Below are 20337 nucleotides of genomic sequence, written 5' to 3'. Positions count from 1 at the left end.
GAGATATATCGTGACAGCGCTGTACCACACGGCTTGGTGATGCGGGAGAATCTACAAATTCCTTGATGGTTATGTGGCATATTTTCCCCGAGTGATGACCATGTAGGCTACATGATGTAGTCTAACAATCCACGATTCACCAAGCCGGTGGAAAAATGTTATCGTTATGTCAATGCTTTCAACCTAAGAAGAGCTCCTGGCTCAGCTGGATAGCTGCCGTCTTAAGAGCCGAGGCCAAGTCGGTGCGCTCCTGTTCTGCAGGTTCAATGTGCGAGTGTTGTTTTTCCGGGTGTGAGATTGGTTCTACGAGCTCGCGTGGACCCAACGCACTGTGGAGCTGGAGGGCAAAGCGAATGCAGCGCAGTACGAGTGTAGGGTGGCGGAACTCAGTCGAAGCAAACTGCAAGATGTCGAGCCAATTCGAAGCTGCCATCATCCGACACATCGCTGCAGTGGTCACGTGCCAGCACTTGGCGGATCCTATGGTATTAGCGAGGCGCAGAAGCTCATGCATAATTGGGAAACTCTGACGCTCTGTAAGCGTGGCCACTGCATCCTGCTGAGCCATCGGGAGGAGGTTTAAATACAGCTGAACGCTTGAAGCCTTGAACTTAGCGAGCTTGTCAATCACAATGGGGCTACCGATACCATTCTCTTGGCCTTGAAGTTGGTCAACTTTTAATCCGCGGAGCAGGTTACTATGCTGTCGAAGTAGAAGTTCTCTTGCCTCGACGAATTCTCCATCTGTGCAACGAAGTCGAACCGTTCGGTCGTGCTCTTCACCATTTGGAGTCTGCTCTTCTTCTTGCTGTTCGTCGTTATTATCCTGACAGAACACACTGCTGTCCTTCGTGCAGCTTTCAATCTTGAGGGTAGAACACTTATCACTGCAGTTAAGGCAAATGGATAGCAAAGAGACCGCCAGACCCGCTTCGTCGTCGGCCTGAATTGCTGTCACCAACGCATCGGTTCGGAAGTCTTGCTCTTCCAGTGCTTCGCGGATAGCTACGTTGCGCTGCGCCAGGATCTGCAAGGTGAGGACAATATTCTTCTGCAGGAGGATGTTGGTCGAGCTCAGGATAGACTGCACACTTGCGGCCACGACGCCCGACTGCCACGCCACCTCCTCCGTGACCCAGTTCAAGAGACTGCGGCAGCTTGCAGCAACAGCGGCCTGCGCTGGGGTCTTCTTGGCCCCGCTGCACGCCACCAAGAGAGCCCGGTAAATTATGACACAGCCCTGCTCAATAACTGCGCGCAGGATATCACTAGGCGGTGAATGCCGAATGATCAGCTCCAGAGTCGTGGCTGCCGTCGCTGCAATGCGGGGGTCGTCATGGTCCAGCAGCCACGAAATCGAGATGAGGATGCCTGACAGGCGAACACCGCTGCTGAGTGAGCTCGAGGAAGCGTCATCGAGGACAAGTAGACAGCAAAGCAAGCGCAGAGCTGCGTCCTGGACGCTCGAGTCGGTGCTTGCGATCCCTCGAGTGCAGACCTGAAGCATTGCAGCCGTGTCGACAAATACAGATGACCGAGCGCCTCTGCGCTTGGATGCGGTGTCAGGCCGCGCCACCGCCGCCGCTGCAACCAGCAGCTCAATGTAAACGTGGTCGCACTCGTGAGAGCCACCGTGCTTTTCGCTAGTTGGTCTACCCAGCTTCAGAGCTACTGGATGGTTATGAGGGTTTGAAGCTGGTGGCTCCACCTCCTCGTCGCCAAGCAGCCAAGTGGCGTAGTGCTGCATGGCCGCCGACCGGCAGATGTGGGTCGTTATGAGCCCGCTCAGCTCATGGGTCTCCAGCGAGAGCAGCGCCTGCAGCCCCAGCGCCGCAGCCCTGGCGATCGAGGGTGTCCGCTCTGCGCATGTGGACAGAGAGAGCAGGAGGTCCACCACCTCCATGACCTTGGGGGCATCAATACCGCCGTCCTCCTCGAGCTGATCCTTGAGCTGGTCGTCCTGAGCCGGAGTCAACGTCACCCGGAGACTTGTGACCAGGATTTGCACTAGCCGGGGTGCGACCAGATCTTCTTCAGCGAGCGAGTCGGTCCGCCCCAAGTCTTCCCGATCGAGTCGCGCGTGACAGTCCACCACCTTCTCGCGCAAATGGTCTCGCCATTGCGACCGCCACACGCGCCGGAGCAGCCGATCCGCGGCGTTGGTGCTGGATTGCCGAGCCATCACCACCTGCTCCAGCACTGCCACGAGCGCGAGCACAAGCGACTCGGTGGACGCAAAAAGCAGCAGCCCTAGACGCCTCCAGCGCTTAGCGTCCAGTGCCAGCAGCTCCAGCGCAAGGCGCTCAGGATCGTCGGCCGCCCACAGTTGCAGCAGCGCCAGCTCCAGTGGCGCGTCGGCGTCTCCATTGCTCAGCAAGAGCGCGTGTAGTGGCATCGGACAGCTACAAGCTCCCCAAAATGATCATTACGAGCGGATTCACAGCAATTAGGTAACAGCCACATCGAAATGTATTTTGGCAGATGGAGTGCAGTACAGAACTTCCCCTCTTTAGTCGTGTCGTATAATCCTCTATTTTCTCATACCTTATAAATATGGAGGACTGTACCGGTACACATTATAGGCCTAATTACATCTACAAATCAATTCCCTTTATGGTTGTAAACAAGACCCCACCACGACTAACGAGGGGGAGGTCTGTAATGTGCATGCCTTCCGTGCTCTCGATGTTCGTTGCGCAAGTCGTGGTCGGCAGACCGGAATCTCCAGCTATCTAGACTTCATCCAAACCATTGCGCTTTGCTGGCCGAGCGGCGGGGTTGTTCTACACTAGTCTAACGAGCAAAACTGTCGTTTCATTGCCAGCGGTGTCCCTGCAGTGACGAGGCCGGCTGTCACCGATCTCCAGTGAGCGGCGAACCATTCAGCCAGAGGTGAATCCCCACTCACTGACAAAGAAGAGAGTGTCATTGACACTGTGTCGACCGGCGACATCTAGTCTACTACGCGTGCCAATAGGCAGGTTGTGCGAACTGCCTGCCGTGTGACTGCAAGCCGCATCCGCGTGAGCTGCTTCAGACTTGACACTGCCTGCCTGTCCGTCGGCGCACGTCCCCATCGAGACGAGCCTCGAGGCGCCCCCAAGTGTGGAGTGCGCGGATTCACTGCAATTAGCTAACCAACTGCAGCAAAGATGCACCTTTGCTGGGGGCAACCAGTTGTTGCAGTGTCCGCCGACTGACCAATCACCGGCGCGAACGAGACTCCAAGTGAGACAGGATTCGCAACTGACATAACCCAGCAGCTGTTGTAACCGGCGACTTGGTTTTTGTATGGTAAAACGGATAACTTGGAGTTTGTATGGAGATGAGGCCGGAATCCATCACGGTCCGCCCAGAAACTGTCACGAACAGTGGGATGTAGAGCGCCACATCTTGATGGCACCGTCCCACTTTGAACCCTCGGCTGCCGCTGCTGCGTCGTGACTTGCGCGACTTGCTTGGCTTGCACGCACGGCCCACCGGCGCAGCTCCACCGAGGCGAGACGAGCAAGGACGGCTTTGCTGGCTGGCGAGCGCCCGTGCCGCACCCGCGGCGTCACGTGGGACCTCGCTCCCTCGCCGGGGCCTGGCAGATCCGGCCGATCAGCGCAGCTGGGCGGCGCCGGCGCTGGCCCGGCAGAGAAACCGCGACGCCCATCAATTGCTCCCAGCGCTGCCAGCACTGCCATTGCGGCGCCACCGCCGTCGCCGGCCTCTTGGCCGCGAGGGTATCCTCTGGTTCGCGCTCGCACCGAACTCAACTGGGCCCGATCGGATCCACGCGCTGCGCGAGTGCCAGCCGGTTGCGCCAACTGGTTGCCGCGACGGCGAGGTGTATCCAAGGGCTCAGATCGCTGTCAGCGGCGCGCTCCGGCTTTGACGCGCGAGCTCCTTTTCTTCGGCCAGAGATGGGGCCACGGGACCAGCTCGCTGCTTCTTGCAGTCCACTCGACCGCGCCACTTGAAACTTTTCCTCGCGGCGCGCAAGTGGATCAAACGGAGGCCCAGCCACAGCCGCTTACTTCCCCACACTCCCACCACTGCGCGGACACAGGTTTTGACTGACAGGCCGGCCGAATGAGCTACCCGCACCGCTACATCCCGCCCATCTATGTGGACCTGAACATGCCGGCCACGCCCTCCAAAGACAAGGACGTGGCTCCGCAGCAGCCCTGCTCGCCCGCCAGCTACACGACGGCGCTGCAGTCGGGCGCTTCGGCCGAGCCGCGCCCCAGCCGAGCCAACTCGCTGTTCCTGGACCTGCTCGAGTTCCCGCTCGCGTCGGGCGACCCCAGCCCGGACGCGCTGCTCAAGTGCGAGCTCGAGAGCGTGCTGGACGTGAGCAATGGCCACGACACCCCCGCAGGCGCGCAGCAGCAGATCTTCCCGCTGCCCAATGGCCGGGACGACCTGCTGGACCAAGATGTGGCCAAGATGAAGCAGAGCCAAGACCCGGAGGTGCTCGAGGAGGTGGCGGCCTTCCCCGCCGCCGTCTTCACCAACACCACCATCTCGGCCTCGCGCTCGACCGCCGCCGTCCCACTGAGCAGCGTCACGCCTTCTCTAGTCGCGCAGCGCGGCGGGCGCACGTCTCAGTTCTCGGCCAAGCAGCGCCGCGAGCGCCACAACGCCAACGAGCGACGACGGACGAACGCCGCCAAGGACCGTGTGCGCGACATGCGCGACATGGTCGCGGCTCTGGAGCGCCAGCGTGGTGAGCTCAGCGCCCAGCGCGACGCCAACGCCGCCGCCAACGAGGTGCTGCCGCACCGGAGACCCGTGGCGGACGTGGTGCCCCGCGAGCGTGTCAACGACGAGCTGGGCTATAGCATCCCGGGCAGTTCCTCGTACCTGGACCTGGTCAAGTCTGTGGACGAACTGCGCGACGAGAAACGGTATCTTGAGGAGCAGCTCGACCAGCTGGACTCGCAGAACAGCGCCCTGCAGGCCGTGCAGGCGGAGCTGGTCATCGATGCCGCGGCGTCCCTGGCCGCCGCGGGGTCCAAGAAGAGCCTCAAGCGCAAGCGCGCGGAGAGCGACGAGGCGCTGGACGCATCCTCGGACAGCAAACGCGCGGCCCTGGAGGCGATGGACACCCCCGCCGGCGGCTACTGCCTCGAGACGGAGGCCGTGCCGTCGTACCTCAAGGTGCTCTTCCCCGAGCCCATGACCAGCGACGCGGCCTTCAACTGGGTCAAGGACAGCTACGGCGACATCATGGCTCTCAAGGCCCAGCAGAAGCCCGGGGACTCCGCCGCTGCCTCGGTGCTGGGCTGGCGCGAGGACAAGCGCGAGGTGACCAAGTGTGACGACGAGAGCTCGATCGAGCTCATGATGACCCAGGACTTCCCGGGCATCGTGTCGGGCGAGATCGTGTTCAACACGTGGAACCTCCTGACCGTACTGGAGGCTTTCCAGAAGCTCTTCCCGCTCGCCAAGGACCTGGCCGTGCTGCAGACCATCAACGACGACTGCGTGGTCGTCCGCGTGGGCATCGCCCCGAGCTGTGACGCCCCCGTGGTGCACAGCATCGTGGTGCTGGCCCGCGGCCAGATCGACGGCGGGTACCTCGTGAGCATGCGCTCCGTTCCGCTGTCGGCGGGCCAGAAGGCCTTCGCCGCCGGCGAGGATAACTACCTGCCCGTGCTGGCGTGGTTCATGCTGCTCGACAAGTACGACGAGTACGCCCAGCCCGTGTGCGAGGTCATAGTGGGCGCCTCGACGCAGCACAAGTCGGAGCGTGTGCTGCAGCGGTTGGCCACGGACTTCGTCGCCGGTGTTGTGCGCTGGCAGGAGGCCGTCGGCCAGAGCAAGCACTGGCTGCTCTGAACGCTCGAGCGCTCGAGCATATTTAACGACAAGGTAGTAGTAAGTAGTTCATCCGCGGGCCTGGAGTGGGCAGCGGATACAGTCGCGACTAACGCGCGTTAGTAGTAAGTAGTCTAGCCTAGTTAGTAGTAGTTTTGGAGCGGGGCGTCATGAGGCGCTCGCAAGTAAGGCCGGCAGCGGCGTAAGCGGGAAAAATGCATGCGAATTGGCATTGCTAGATGCGAGAATCTCGTGTGGAAAGCAGAGGTGCGGTCGGTGCGAGTCGAGTTGCAGGCGTGACGAGCACCTATGCACGTCGTGACATCCAGCTTCAACGCGTTTAGTCCGGCTGTCAAGCAGTTTCAGGCCGGCCTCGGTCATGCAGGACCGCGGTAGATGGGGCTCAGCTTGATCATCAATGATGATATACACCTAGTTGCCGTCGTTCGTGATCGTGTAAATGTACACAGCGAGCAATGCCTCCGGCCAGGGCTGTCATTCACAATGTCGATGCTCCAGGAAGAGCTTTCCACGCCTTCCGCTGCCGTTGTCAACGCTACCGAGCACGCCCTCGAGCACGTGCGTGCCGGCCTGTGAAAAGGAGCCCCTCTTGAATCAAGAGTCATGATCACGCTGCACTCGAAGTTGGCGCTGACTCACCCATCCATATGAACACCGCGGGCTACTGTCGGCGCACGCTTGAAACTGGCCTCGAAGGGATTGCAGTCGACGTCACCAGGATGTGCCTGCTTCCTCCTCTTGATGCAATTGCCCCTGGGAAGGCAGACGCGGGCGGATCGCCGTGGTGGTTGGCCGCACACCCATCGCTGCTTGCCATGCCTCTAGTGTCCTCGACCTGCCGGCAAACAAAAACCACAACGACAAGGTCGTCTCCGGTAATATGACAGTGTTCCATTGAGCAGATAGTTAGTCGAGAAACACAGCGCTGCTCGGCCGCTCGGGCTCGCATCGTACACTTCGGCCCGCTTCGCACACTCACTTCCCCCGATAGTCTTCTTGAAATACATCACAAATGCCCTTGGCTCCACACACGAAGGTTCTCCCCGTCCAGCACGACGTTGACAGGTGCTATGCTTTTGACGGGGCGCCTTGCTTTGAAATGCTCGCTGTCTGCCAGCGCTACCACCGCAGCAGCCCTCGCGAGCCAATCCCCCGGCTCTCCATGCGCAGCGCCATCTCGAGTATCTCAATCGACCACCACCCTGTGCTTGCGAGCGTTGTGCCTTCAATTTCTCCACCGAAAGTCTGCTTACAGTCGTCAAGGTGGTCGCCCGCATACTCGTAGAAGCTCCAAACGAACACGTCCAGCCAGAAGTTCTCTTTGTGCGGCTCGACCTTCCGTCGTCCACGTCGAACAGGCGCTGTGCAGTCTCCGTCGTGCTGGAGGTACGTCTTGGGGTCGAGGTTGCGGAGGATCACCATGCATCCGTCCGGCCCGAGGTCGACTCGCATGGCCAAGATGAACGCACGGACCCGCACGTCCGTGTGCTCGCGCTCCAGCGTGTAGTAGTACACGACGGCGTCCTCATTCAGCCGCTGCACGACGTGGAAGTGCACCTTCGCGTCGCGCGGACGCATGATCACAATGGGCTCCGGCAGCGAGAGGATCTCCCATATATTCCGCGCCATCATGTCCGTCGCGCGGCCGTGGAACGTCTTCTCCAGGGAGAACATGAGCTTGTTCTGGCGCAGCACGTGGCGGTCTCGCCAGCCGAGCACGCTCGTGCCCGTGGAGAAGCCCGTGTCGCTCTCGCGGAAGGCCTTGATCTCCCGGTACGACGTCCGCGCGATCTCGGCGCACTGGTCCTGGGTCAGCGGGTTCACCTTGAGCACGGGGTTGCGCCTCTTGTGCTCCTGCTCCTGCTCGGCCTGCAGCAGCGCCTTCTTCTGCGCCGCGGCCAGCTGCTTCACCTGCCGCTCCATCTCCACGTAGCCGGCGTGCAGGCGCTTGAGCTCCGCGTTCTCCTTGGCCAGCGCGCGCTTCACCTGCGCCAGCTGCACGTACGCGCGGTGGACAGCGCCGGCACCGGCGTCATCGGCCGGCGCGGGGCCGTCGGGCGTGGGGCCGTCGGGCGTGGGGCACGCGTCTCGCTGGTGGTGCGCGGCCATGAGACGCTCGTACTCGGCCTCGAGCGCGTCCACGTCGCGCTGGAGATCGTCCAGCAGGTTCTGTAACAGGGGACACAGGCGTCAGCGAGCGGCGGTTGCAGCGGCGGTGGATGGCGCGCGACGCACCCGCTTCTTGTAGTAGAGGCGCTTGGCGCGCAGGCGGCTCTTGGTGCGCTGGTCGGCGGCCGCCAGCACCTCCTCCAGGTCGTCGCCCGTCAGGTCGAGGAGCTCCATTATGCCGTGTTCTTCTTTGCGCGTGGGATTCAGTTCCACCGATACTGGAGCGGCTGTGTAGCGTGCGTGAAAGATTGCAACTAGAGAGAGGAGATGACGACCACCAAATATCATGGCCGAAAGCACATTTGCGACTGTCACATGGATATTCAGGTGCAAGACCTCTGTGGCTACAGGTCGATGTGCTGAAACAGCCTGGACCGCAAGCTGCTCGAGCTAGTGCTCAGTTATATTGCAAGATGTGTGTATACGTTGAGCGCCCCGAAGGCTATGAATAGTCGTGGTTGGCAGTACACGTTGTGAAGGATCACGAACAACTTCGTAGTACTGGCCTGGGTACGACCGCCGCTACAGCTGGTGCCTCAGTGACACAGGCCAAGGTCGATGGACGTCGTTTGATATACGAGGACATGTACGTGTTTGCAGAGCTTGGGGACAGAGGGGACCACTCGAGAAAGGGGGCCGAAAACAGTATAGAGCGGAGCATGCGGACTCGCGGCAAGCGCTCTTGGAACATGCAACGGTCCTGGCTTCTGACGTGCGTGGTGCATTGCCCAGTTGCAGCTCTTGTTTGTTGTAAGTGTACTGTAGGCTACAGTCTGTAGCTCCAAGTATGTGCATGCACACGGCCAACGCACATTCAGCAGCGCTGGGACGACTGATTGCCAAGCAACGTCGTCGCTGGAACTTCCAGCCTGGAAGGGATCTGGTTCAATTCGGATCCTCGTTTGTCAAGGCTCGATCAGGCAAGCTCTCTCTCCGCTTTCCATTTCTCCACGAGGCCACCGTCTCGCCTCGCTGTAACTTGTCTCCTTTGCGCAATCGATAGCCACCCACCATGACCGCCATAGCCCAGGCAGGCTGCGTAGCATGACGGCGCAGGGACCAGCCAATTTTGCAAGTTGCCCGGCAGCGCGTTCGTGATGCACATGTATGTAGGCAGGAAGCAAGAAGTAAGTACCTAAGTGCAGGACAAAGTGCTCGTTTGTGTATTTGTCGTTAATAAATTAGCTGTACCGCACCGCAAGTTTTCGTCGGGGTGGGTGTTGTTTCTGTTGCTGCTAGGTTTTGCAGTGGCTGCACACGTCGAACGCCTTCCGTTCGCCTCCATCTTCACATCGCACACACTTATTGCACACACACATGTTCCTCGCCGCCTCTTGCTGGCGAGGGCTGGCGGCCGGTGAAGTGCCGCTGGGTATTCACATCGTCAACTGCGCCCCCACCGCGCGGTTCTCCCACCTCAAGTGAAGACACAGGATCTCCACCGCCATGAAGTCGACGTCAGCACGCGATGGGTACGACAGCTGGCCGCCGGAGGTGACGGAGAACCCGCCGCTCTCGTTGCACTCGTACCGCTGCCACGTCGTGCAGTCCATCCAGCGCAGGTTGGTCTGCTCGGACATGCCAGCCGGGTTCACGTTGATCGAGCGCGCGCCCAGGATGTATCCGTTGGGCAGCTTCTTCCGGAACAGCACGGCGAGCACGCGGTCCACGCGCGTGGCGTCGTGGTTGGTCATATCGTACATGATAACAGTCTCCTTGCCGACCTGCTTCACGAGCTGCGCCTTGACGGACCCGTAGTAGATGCACGAGAAGCTGTCGGAGCTGCTCACGCTTTCCCAGGTCTTCTGCATCACGTCGTGCATGTTCACCCCCTTCGGGAACTCCTTCTTGAGGCTGTAGGTGAACACGCCGTCCTGGGACACCACGCTCTTGTAGCCCCAGCCGTGCTCGTCCTGGTGGTCCTTGAGCACCTCGCCGTCCATGGAGCAGTTCATCGCCAGGTGCATGCCTTCCTCGACGGCCGCAGCACACTCCGACTCGCCGATTGTCTGGCTCAGTCGCTCCAGCTCTGCCGTGCAGTCGCTGCTGCCCTGAAGCAGCAGCTCACCACGCTGCGAGCTGCTCGTCGTGTCCTTCTTGAGCTGAGCGTTCTCGTGGGACAGGCCCTGGATGACGCGCTGCAGCCGCTCGATGGCGAGCACGAGCTTGACCTTGTTGATGCTCGAGTCGTCGGCGCCGGACATGTTCATGCAGCGCGAGTAGTAGAGGCGGCTGAGTCCGTCCACCTTGGCCCGAAGCTTGGCCAGCACGTGCTCGACCGGGCGGCCGTCGCTGGGGCCAGGCACGGCGGCACTGGCAGCGACAGGCTGCTGGGCGTTGACGGCGTTGGCGTCGACGACGTTGGCCGCGGGCACGTTCTGGAAGGGGTCGATGGCCTCGAGGAAGAAGGCGGCCATGGCGTCCTTCTCGTCCACCATGAACTGCTGCAGGAAGTCGTCGTCGGCGCCGATGGGGGACAGCAGCATGCTGGTGGCGTCGGCGCCCTGCTCCACGGAGACGGCGAGCGGGTCCTCGGCCACGGGCAGCTTGCCGCCGCTGATGGAGATATCTCGGATCTGGATGGCCTTCTCGTCCGAGAGGAACATCTCCTGGATCATGTCGATCTCCTCGCTCGTCCAGGACGCGACGGGCGGCGCCACCCACTGGGAGGAGGACGGACGCGGGCTAGAGGCGGTCAGCATTCTCTTCCTTGGTTCTCTTCTCTCTACGGAGGTCGACGCTTGTGCTACACTTGGCAAAAGCCCAACTGCCAGGCGCTCGGCGCCGCGCCGACATGCTGAAAGAGGTTGACAGCGACAACGGATGAGTGCTCGCGCGCCTGCTCCGGATCTCTTTTCAACTTGCTGCGAGGCTCGCAATGCAGGCGCAGGCCCGCATAAGGCATCAGGACGTCTCTGCAATCCAAACGGGGCGCCACAGAGAGCGGACCCGCCCCAAGACGGAGCGAAGGCGCAGGCTCGCTGGGCGGGGCGACGCCGCGGGTTACTCACGCACCTTTGCACGACGACCTCGATCGGCCCAGACGAGACGAGTGTCCTCCAGGGGGCGTCCTCGCCGACATATGTGGACTAGACGCACCGAACGCATGTACCAGTTGTACTGCTGTAAGGAACCCAACACGGTAAGTACATACTAGTTTGACTATGGGCGAGTTGTAACTTACACACTCGACTCGACGCAATTGTCTGGAGAACATGCATTGCTTTTCATCTACATGTATCAAAACGCCAGACACATTCGACATACCAAAGACGCCTGCCCACACACAACGACCTTCGTCGCTGTTCAGCCCCTTGTTCCTTTTGAGCATATCGGTGCACCCCAGCAGTCTGTACATGTTCGGTTTGAGTTGGCACAGTGCTTTTGTACGCGTAGCCTCGCCCTCCTCGTCAGCGAGCGCCGAGTCTCTCCGCATTGCGCCAGCAGCGCCCCGTTTGGGCGCCAACACCGCCGTTTGTTGACACGCGAGTGTCTGTTGGACAGCACTAGGCGCGCGGCAAGAGCCCCTGCGCGCAGTCACGTCATGCCGCCAGCGAGACGAACGCGGCGTGTTGGCCGGAGCTATGCAAATAACAGGTTCCGGCTGCCTTCTCCCTGCCGGCGCCGAGCTCCAATCGGCCGTGGCCCAGCGGCGCGCCGCCGCGCAGCAGAGCCTTGATGAGCAGCGGTGCTTTCGGTGTCGCAGCGGGCAAAGTCTCCGTTCGCTACGCGCTCCAGCCGCAGCCGGTGGCATCATCTCCGTCGCCACCGCTGTTCAAGCATCCTCCTTGTGGCTCGAGGTCCAAGAGGTACAGTGTACGTGTTCACGCACGGAAGGCGCCACCTTCGGGTGGCGATACAGCCTAAGGCACACCGAAGACTCAGCGAGCGATTGCCGTGAGCGCGGGCTGCCAATCCCGGGCCCGATCCTCCGCCCCGAGTACAATGCGCGTCCGCATCGAGCCGGACGGCGTCTCGCTGGACGAGTCGCTGCGATTGGTCCGCAAGTCGAAGTTGCGCGCATTGTCGAGACGGAGCATCCCCCGCGAGCGTTAGCCGTCCACAGCAGGAGCACGACTTGCAGGCTGCAAGTTGCAGCAGTTGTTGCAGTTGGTCTGCTTCAAGCTCGCGCAAGCGGATCGCCCCGCTGGTCGGCACCGTGGTCGGATGTTCACGTGTACACGGTGTACACGTGTACTGTACACCCCCACAAGAGATTCCCGTCTAACATCACCACCCAATGTTGCGTTCAAGGATTCCTTCCGGAGCAAACTGGGCGTTTGCTTCTTGAGGCGACAATCAGGCGCTACAGTACAGTACGTACTGTATGTAGTCGGCATCAGCCAAGCCCGCAAGCTGCAGCTCGTGTTCAAGGCAGGAAAAAGTGGGACGAAGGTGAATGTCGCGAGCCCCGCTTGGCCTGGCGCTGAATTGCGCGGGCCTTGGGTGCCTGCGTGGTGCTCGCGGCGATGGCGAGCTTCTCGGGCAGCCGTGTAAACAAAGAGCTCTTGTCTTTGCGGTGCGCGCCGCGGGCAGCCGTGCTGCTCACCAACCGTTCGTTAACAGCAGCAAATCGGGCGCGCTCAACGCAGCGGAGCATGTGTCACAGGGGGACACCGCCTCTTTCGCCGTCGTCACCGCGGAGCGTACACCATCAAAATGAGTCAGGGACTCTCTGACAGGGAGACGAATCGACTGATGCGAGAAACCCTCTCGGGATATGCGCCTGGCTCCTTGCTTGCCTGCGCTCTGTGCTGCAACAGGCTGGGCTCAGGCGGTGGAGACGGCCGGCACTTCCGCCGTGACAGCAGCAACAGAAACTCGCTGTCGTACATGTACTGGTCTGCAACTGTACACGTATTAAAGTGTGTACAGCGCGTGTTAATCTTGCCGATTTGACGGGCCCTTCACGAGGATTGCTACGCGGCGCAACGTCAACGTCTTGCCGCGTGGACCGCGGCGCGGTGCCGCCCGCAGCTGCAAGCTGCCTGCAGCGGCGGCAGCACGATCTGCTGCAGCGCGATCAGGCGAGGCCGTCGGCGCTTGCATCGAGGCTTGCTGGGTTCCAGCGCAATTTCTCAGGCGCCAAGACGGGCAAGGCCGGCATCTAAACAAGCCGTTTATCCCCGCACTCGCTTGCGTTTCACCAGTGCCGCCCGGCCTCACCGAGACCCGCGCCGAGTCGCCCTCACCGGTTGCAGCCCAAAAAGATCGCTGTGCGGGGCGGTGGAGACTTTCCCGAGAGCTGTCGCGCATCCCTCCTCCTGCCTCACCGAGATGCGGATGAAGCGCTGACGGCGCCCACTCATTCCGGCCTGACCTGGCCGCAGTCAGCAGCAGACCGGGGCGAATGGGTCGTCATCGCACACCAAGCTGCAGCAGCAACACAGACGCGCAGCACGCGGCACGACCTGTGAGATGGGGGCAACCGCGCTTTTAACACTCGGCAACTGCCTTTTCCAGCTGCGGAAAAGGCTGTTTCAGAGTTAGTCGCGGTGAGACCGCCGATGTCCTCGAGGACAAAATTTGTCCTCATTTAATGTCTGCAGCTTCCATCTGATTGATCAAAACAACCCCTCTATTTCACCCAATCACCGCTCATCCCATAACTCCTCCTTGCTGCGACCATGCGCCCCAAGCTGCGCATGGCGGCGCTGCTGCTGCTGCTGCTTCTGGCGCTCAGCAGCGCGCGCGCCATCGTCACTCCCGACGCGCCGTCCGACCCCTCGCCCAGCTCAACTGCGGACGCTCCTAGCGGCGACTCGGGCGTCTCCCAGGACGCAGAACCGACGCAGGACGAGCCGCCAACGGGCGACTCCGACGCCGCCTCCAGTCCGCGGCGCATCTCCGAGCCGGACGAGCCCAGCGCCGACACGGAGCTGGCGGACGAGGACGTGGACCCGCTGCTGGACGTGCCCAGCGGCCTCTTCGAGGTGGTGGACGCCGACAGCGTGGACAACCGCAAGCGCCAGAACTACGCGTCGCTGGACGCCGGCGCCACGATCCTGGACGCCGCGCCGGACACCAAGAGCCCCACGAACCTGCTGGTGCCCGACAAGGACCGGTACATGCTCACGCCGTGCTCCAACCCGCGCAAGTGGGTCGTCATCAGCCTCTCGGAAGACGTGAGTGGTGTGCCAGAGAGATAGAGAGGAGAAGGTCTGCACTGACGCGCCTGACGTGGTTGCTGCTCTGCCAGGTGCACGCGGACGCCATCGCCATCGCCAACTACGAGAAGTTCTCGTCGCCCGTCAAGGACTTCATCGTGCTGGGCAGCGTCAACTATCCCACCGACACGTGGCTCGTGCTGGGCAACTTCACGGCCGCGCACGCCAACGGCGAGCAGACGTTCCAGCTGGACGCGCAGCAGCACGTGCGCTACATCAAGTTCCGGTTCCTGTCGCACTATGGATCGGAGTACTACTGCACGCTGAGTCAACTGCGGTGGGTTGTTTTTGACGTCGACGCTGCTGTTGCGATATCGTGATCTCATTCGTGTGTTGCGTTCTGCTGCAGGGTGTTTGGTCGGACGTTCACGCAAGTCATTTCGCAGCTGGAGAAAAGCATCGACGCAGAAGTGGAGGCCCTCGATGCGCAGGTTGCGATCCCAGCCCCGCAGCTGTCCGCTTTGCCCGACAGTGCCGAGGTCTCTGTGCCCCGCATCCCAGACCCGACGGAGCTCATGAGTCAATGCCTGATGGAGAAAAATAACACGGTCGTGGCTGTGTTTTACAATGAGTCTCAACGAGTCGAGCATTATCGGAGCCATGGAATGTGCTGTCTGGTCGACTATACGCCGGAGAAGATCGAGGCAGAGGTCGCTGCAAACTCGATCGTAAATGAGCACACAGCTATGGCAGCGACCGATCCGATTGATGTGGACGTTGTTGACAACGCAGTGCTAACGCCCGGCGCGGTGCCCAATGGCGCATCGAGCACTAATGCTAGTGCATCAACTAACGGCTCCAGTGCTAACGCAACTGCACCGAGCAGTGCTGCAGCAACCCCAGCCTCATTGCTGTCAGCAGCTCATAACGTTGCAGCGACTTCAACACAAGGTCTTGGGCGACTGGAGAGCATTTTCGTGCGGATTACCAAGAAGAGTAAGCACCACCAAAAGAGCTTGGCTTATCGATTGACGTTCGAGTGTCTGACTTTATTGTGGGTGCAGTCCAAGCATTAGAAGCAAACCAAAGCGTCATGGGACGACAACTCGAGGAATTTCACACACACCAGTGGGCCGCCATTAAAATGCTACAGGTAGGTCTTTGAGGAGATGCGATGTGCTGGGCCAAATTGCTCATTCACTCGTGGGATTCCTATCGCAGGCGAACCAAGAGACGTTGAATGAACAACTCAAGGAAATCCGCTCTATGATCGTTGATCTGGTACGCCGGAAAGCCCTGATATTTACTTTGGGCTCTGTGGGAGTGTATTGATGGTTCGTTGTTCTTTTGCAGAAGGAGCACGTAGCCAAAGAGTTGGCTGCAAACGAGCAGACGCTGCTAAGCTATGGTCGACTGCTGGATGATGTCCGGCGAGATAACATTGCTCTCTGGGTGGGTACAGTATTTTATATGACCATTTGGGCATATAGTCTTCGTGCTCATCGCGCCTTCTGTCGATGGTTGTTGTTTTACAGAATGAAATTCTCATCGTGCGCGAAGTAATCACAACTATGAAGGCAGGCATCCTTTGTGCCATTGTCCTGTCGGGATTCATCATCCTCTTCTACCTGCTTCGGCTGTTGTTTCGCTGCGTATTGAAGTGCAAGGAGCGCGCTGATCTTCGGGAGTGGTTCTGGCGCATGGAAAACCATGAAAGCAGTACCGATGGCACAGCCAAAAACACACCGAGCGTGGACATGGCTGCAGGCGCGCTGCGAGTGAATCGGAAGGCCCAATTCGGCTCGTCTTGGGATGACTCAGCGATCGAACGGAAGACTCTTGTCAGCGACATGGTTGGTGACGGTCCGCAAAAGTTCCGTCGCCACCGGGCGAAGAGGTCGAGTCAGCCGTCCACGTCACTGAAGCGCTCCAGAAAGTGAAAGAAAAAAAAATCGTAATAAAGTGCATTCAAAGCTAGCCGATAGTGATCAGGCTTGAAACGGCGGCAGTTTTCGTTCGCTTGTCGAGGGAGCAGGAAGCAATGAGCCGCCGAGGATCCGGGTCGTCGTTCTCGAGCAGCAGCGACGTGAACTTCGACGACCTGGACGATCAGCAGGTGTTCGGCTTTCTCGAAGATGACGATGAATCGCGCTCGGCCTCCTCCAGCAGCCGGTCCAGAAGGTAGATTGGTGTGTGTCTTGGTTGGCGTCGGGATAATCGCTCTAACTCTTGTTGCGCTTCTGTCCTGGTAGTCCGAGTGCAGACTTTCGTCTCGACTTTTCGTCGAGGATCAGTGCGTCGCGAGCACCACCTCCTCCGATGCCAGCAGTAGCCCCGAACAAACCCGTTCGTGACATCGACCAAGGTTACGAAGGCGAGGTACCAACTATTGATCCAGCCGCCGTTGTTGTTGTGTGTGTGCAGGTTGCTCGTAAAAGCGTTGCCACTACCAAGCCCCGTTCGCCTTCTTTTGCGTCAAAGTACGTCCTTCTGTTGGTTGGTCTTTTGGCTTGTGCGTGAATTAACCTGGTGGTGTGACGGAGCAGAAAGCGAATAGCGAAGCGGCCGTCCTCATTGGCGATTAGCTCACCGGCGTCGAAGCTCTTCTCTCAAAAACGAGCGGACTCGGCGGAAAATATGCTTCAAACTTCAGCTTCTTCAAAGGACTCGGATAGTGATTCGCTCTTCGAGCTGGCGACAACGGCGGCAACAATCGCCGACACAAGCGAAGGACGTGCCAAAAGTTTTGGCTCTGAGCAAACTGCGGAAATCCCCGTCGTATCGAGCACTAAAACGCTGAAGTCGAAAGTGGTTGAGAGCAGCGGAAGCCGAACAGGAAGCGGCGGCGTAGCTCCTCTTGGAAACTCCAATGCTCTTGTCGCTGCCCTCGCATCCTTGCAGGCTCAGGTTGAGCTACTCACGAGCGAGAAGGCACAAATGGAAACTGAAGCTGTCACGACGCGCGCAACGATCCAAAACCTGGAGCAAAAGCTGGCTGCTTCGGAACAGTCCAGTGATCTGTTTGCTCAGCAACTCGATAACGTGAAGGAGAGCTTCCAGGCAAAGGTTATGGCTCGCGAGGAAGAGATATCGCTGGAGAAAATGACACTAGCGAAGGATAAGGAGACGCAATTGCAGCACCAACAGGCTCGGTTCAATACAGAGGCAGAGCTGTGGAAGCACGAGATTGCGGCTCTGACCAAGGTGAAACTCGAGCTGGAGAATGAGAATGACCGACTCAACGGAGAGCTGAACAACGAGGTCCTGCAGCGGGGCTTTGCAGAGGCGAAGAACCGTACGCTCAAAGCCGAGCTCGATCGCACTTCTGAAGAGCTGCAAATGCTTGGGCAAGAACAGGAGCGCTTCGAACGAGCTCAAATCGAGATACTGGAGCTCCGCGCGAAAATGCACAGTGACCTTTGTCAGTATGAGCTCCAACGCCAGCAACTGGAAAACCGGGCGGACAGTCTACTCTTGGAACGAGACGGCCAGGCCGCCCGATGGGAGCGTGAACGTCAGTCTTGCCACCAGCAACATGAAGCAGAGAAGGCCAAGCTCCTTCGGTTTGTCAAGGAAGTTCGCGGGCTTCATCACGTGCTCCAAGCATCAGTTACCGACGCGCGCGAACGTCTTAATAACGAGTTTAAGAAGACGAAGGACTCGCTGGAGAGCATTCAGCAGCAAGCGAGTGAGTTCGCTGTCCACCAAAGCGACCGCGACGTGGCGCTGATGTCGAGGAAGGGCCGCATCCTCCAGCTCGAAACCCAACTGAAGAATGACCGGCAGACTATCAACCAACTTGAGTCGACGCTCGCCAAGTCAACGCGCGTGCTGGAGAAGAAGCACGCGACGCTGAAAGCCAAGTTTCAGGAACAGAAGGAGCATTTGGAGATCACACTGGCCGTGCGGCAGGGGCTCACGACGGACCTGCAGACAAAGAGGAAGCAGGTTTCCGAGCTGGAGCGCGAGGTGGCGAGGCTCACTCTGGCCAAAGGCAAGACAGATGTCAAGCTGAAGCACGCCCAGCAGCAGATTCAGGCCATGCAAAAAGTCCACGCGTGCGAGATGGAGAAGTTCGCGAAGAAGACCTCGACTGGCAGCGGTAAGGCCGCTCAAGTGCAGCCAGCAGAGCCCAACTCCATGGAGGAAAACGTACGTCTGCTCGCGTCGACAAGTGCCTAACGGCGTCTTGACTCTATGTGTACCTGTTTCTTGGCAGAACGAGGTCAAGGCGTTGGCGCTCGAAAGCCCGGAGGAACCAGGTGCGTGTTGTCTGTCTGCGCGATCTGCTCCGCCTCATTCGTGCAGTGGCTGACGGGTTTGCTGCATGAACGGGCTCAGAGTGGCGTGAATTCATAGAACTCGTGGCCGCCTACGAGGCCGAGCGCCAACTGCACATAAGCTCCAGCTCGCAGTAACCACTTCAACATACTGTACACCCGATGAGATGGCACAATCGATGAGATGGCACAATCCCTTTCAAACTCGTTTGCTTGTCAAATCAACCACTCTCCCTTCATTCTTGAACTTGCTCGGTCTCCGCTACGTCATGCACGACTCAACCTCCACTGCTGCCGCCTTTTGCTCGGGTCTGGTGGGCGGTGCTGCTCTGCTGGCCGCTTTCCAGCACCTCGCCCGTCGCCGCGCGCTGGAGTCCACCCGCCCGCTGGACGTGCAGGACCCCGAGGCCATTCGCCACCCGGCGGCGGCGCTCACGGAGCTGCTGGTGCGTTACCACGAGAACCTGCAGCGGCGGGACCCCCAACGCGGCGAGGCCGGCAGCTCCTCGTACCCAGTCCGCTCGCAGGTGAAGCCCGGGCAGCTGGTGGCCCAGCTGCCGTCCGAGTGCCCCGAGGACCCGCAGAGCTACGCCGACATCTTCCGCGACGTCGAGCAGCTCATCTTCCCGGCTCTCACGCACTGGGCGTCGCCCAGCTTCCACGCGTACTTCAAGATCTGCGGCAGTGACCCCAGCGTGCTGGCTGACTACCTGTGCTCGTCGCTGGACGTCGTCGGGTTCTCGTGGGTCGCGGCCCCGGCAGCCACGGAACTCGAGCAGGTGGTCTGCGACTGGATGGCCAAGCTGCTCGGACTGCCCGAGTGCTTCCTCACGAGCTCTCCCGGCGGTGGCGTCATTCAAGGCTCAGCGAGTGAAGCAGCATTGTGCGCGCTCATTGCGGCGCGCAACGCAGCTCTGGAGGGGTTGGAGGGTGCAGCTCGCGAGGAGAAGGCGGCCAAACTCGTGCTGTACGTCTCGGACCAGACGCACGCTATCGCCGAGAAGGGCTGCATGGTGCTGGACCTCCCGCACCTGCGAGTGGTGCCCACGGTTCGAGGCAAGGCTGACACGGACAACTACGGGCTGGCGCCTGATGATGTTGCTCGTGCTATGGCGGAAGACCGGGCGAAGGGCTTGGTGCCGTTCTGCTTGATGCCCACGCTGGGCACGACGTCCACGACGGCAATTGACCCCTTGCGGAAGCTGGTTGCTGTCGCGCGCGAGCAGCCTGAGCACGTGTGGGTGCACCTGGATGGAGCCTACGGAGGTGCCGCTGCTGTGTGCCCTGAATACCAGCACTGGTTGGATGGCGCGGAAGGCTGCGACTCCATTTGCGTCAACACGCACAAGTGGCTGCTCGTGAGCTTCGACGCGAGTTTGCTGTGGGTGAAGGACCGTCGTCCTCTTGTCCAGGCACTAGCCCTCGACCCGGAGTACCTGAAGAACGACTTCATGCAGTCGGCTCCTAACTACAAGGACTGGCAGGTACCGCTCGGCCGCCGCTTCCGAGCGCTCAAGCTCTGGTTCACGTTCCGTCGCTTTGGAGCTACTGGTCTCCGCGAGCACATTCGCCACTCGGTCGCGCTGGCGAAGCAGGCCGAAGAGCTTTTGACGAAGGACAGGCGCTTCAAGCTCTTTGTGAAGGCGCGAATGGGTCTCGTGTGCTTCTACGTGGCGTTCGGAGGACGTGAAATCAACGAAGCTCTTCTCCGTCGCGTGAACGAGTCGGGCAAAGCGTTCCTCATCCACTCCGTTGTGGACGGAGTGCACTTCTTGCGTCTGGCCATCGGTGGCCTCGAGGTGGACACTTGGCACATTGAGAATGTGGTGAGTTTGCTCTCGAAGGTGCTCACGGAGGTCATCGACGAAAACCCGAAGTGGCAGCAGCTTCAGCGTGAGAGTTTTGCGTCGGCAGCGTGACCGTGTAGAGTAGACTCTTGACCTTCAACTACA

The 20337-nt window shown here is 60.0% G+C and overlaps 7 protein-coding genes across 7 annotated transcripts; 4 read left to right on the top strand and 3 right to left on the bottom strand.

The window, feature by feature from the left end:
* Positions 1-178: 178 nt before the first annotated feature.
* On the bottom strand, positions 179-2395 carry IUM83_04942 (uncharacterized protein; the record flags this gene model as incomplete). Its single annotated transcript, XM_067929046.1, has 1 exon — positions 179-2395. One exon carries the CDS (start codon positions 2393-2395, stop codon positions 179-181), a length of 2217 nt encoding a protein of 738 aa, XP_067794930.1.
* A 1682-nt stretch (positions 2396-4077) lies between these two features.
* On the top strand, positions 4078-5829 carry IUM83_04941 (UV excision repair protein; the record flags this gene model as incomplete). Its single annotated transcript, XM_067929045.1, has 1 exon — positions 4078-5829. One exon carries the CDS (start codon positions 4078-4080, stop codon positions 5827-5829), a length of 1752 nt encoding a protein of 583 aa, XP_067794643.1.
* Positions 5830-6948: 1119 nt separating this feature from the next.
* On the bottom strand, positions 6949-8172 carry IUM83_04940 (uncharacterized protein; the record flags this gene model as incomplete). Its single annotated transcript, XM_067929044.1, has 2 exons — positions 6949-7998; positions 8065-8172. 2 exons carry the CDS (start codon positions 8170-8172, stop codon positions 6949-6951), a joined length of 1158 nt encoding a protein of 385 aa, XP_067794931.1.
* A 1202-nt stretch (positions 8173-9374) lies between these two features.
* Positions 9375-10700, bottom strand: IUM83_04939 (Abnormal spindle microcephaly-associated protein; the record flags this gene model as incomplete). The annotated part of the gene is made up of 1 exon (XM_067929043.1): positions 9375-10700. The coding sequence occupies one exon, from the start codon at positions 10698-10700 to the stop codon at positions 9375-9377; it is 1326 nt and encodes a 441-aa protein (XP_067794798.1).
* A 2925-nt stretch (positions 10701-13625) lies between these two features.
* On the top strand, positions 13626-16045 carry IUM83_04938 (uncharacterized protein; the record flags this gene model as incomplete). The annotated part of the gene is made up of 7 exons (XM_067929042.1): positions 13626-14123; positions 14198-14442; positions 14515-15101; positions 15170-15258; positions 15327-15386; positions 15459-15557; positions 15641-16045. The coding sequence occupies 7 exons, from the start codon at positions 13626-13628 to the stop codon at positions 16043-16045; spliced, it is 1983 nt and encodes a 660-aa protein (XP_067794875.1).
* A 101-nt stretch (positions 16046-16146) lies between these two features.
* Positions 16147-18523, top strand: IUM83_04937 (Vacuolar protein 8; the record flags this gene model as incomplete). The annotated part of the gene is made up of 6 exons (XM_067929041.1): positions 16147-16286; positions 16358-16451; positions 16530-16585; positions 16652-18257; positions 18325-18367; positions 18447-18523. The coding sequence occupies 6 exons, from the start codon at positions 16147-16149 to the stop codon at positions 18521-18523; spliced, it is 2016 nt and encodes a 671-aa protein (XP_067794873.1).
* Positions 18524-18654: 131 nt separating this feature from the next.
* On the top strand, positions 18655-20304 carry IUM83_04936 (Tyrosine decarboxylase 1; the record flags this gene model as incomplete). The annotated part of the gene is made up of 1 exon (XM_067929040.1): positions 18655-20304. The coding sequence occupies one exon, from the start codon at positions 18655-18657 to the stop codon at positions 20302-20304; it is 1650 nt and encodes a 549-aa protein (XP_067794872.1).
* Positions 20305-20337: the final 33 nt, after the last annotated feature.

Source organism: Phytophthora cinnamomi (assembly GCF_018691715.1).
Source record: "Phytophthora cinnamomi strain GKB4 chromosome Unknown Contig23, whole genome shotgun sequence".
NCBI classification, from domain to species: Eukaryota; Oomycota; class Peronosporomycetes; order Peronosporales; family Peronosporaceae; genus Phytophthora; species Phytophthora cinnamomi.
The sequence above is the reverse complement of the archived record's forward strand: the minus strand, read 5'-3'. Positions and strand labels throughout refer to the sequence as shown.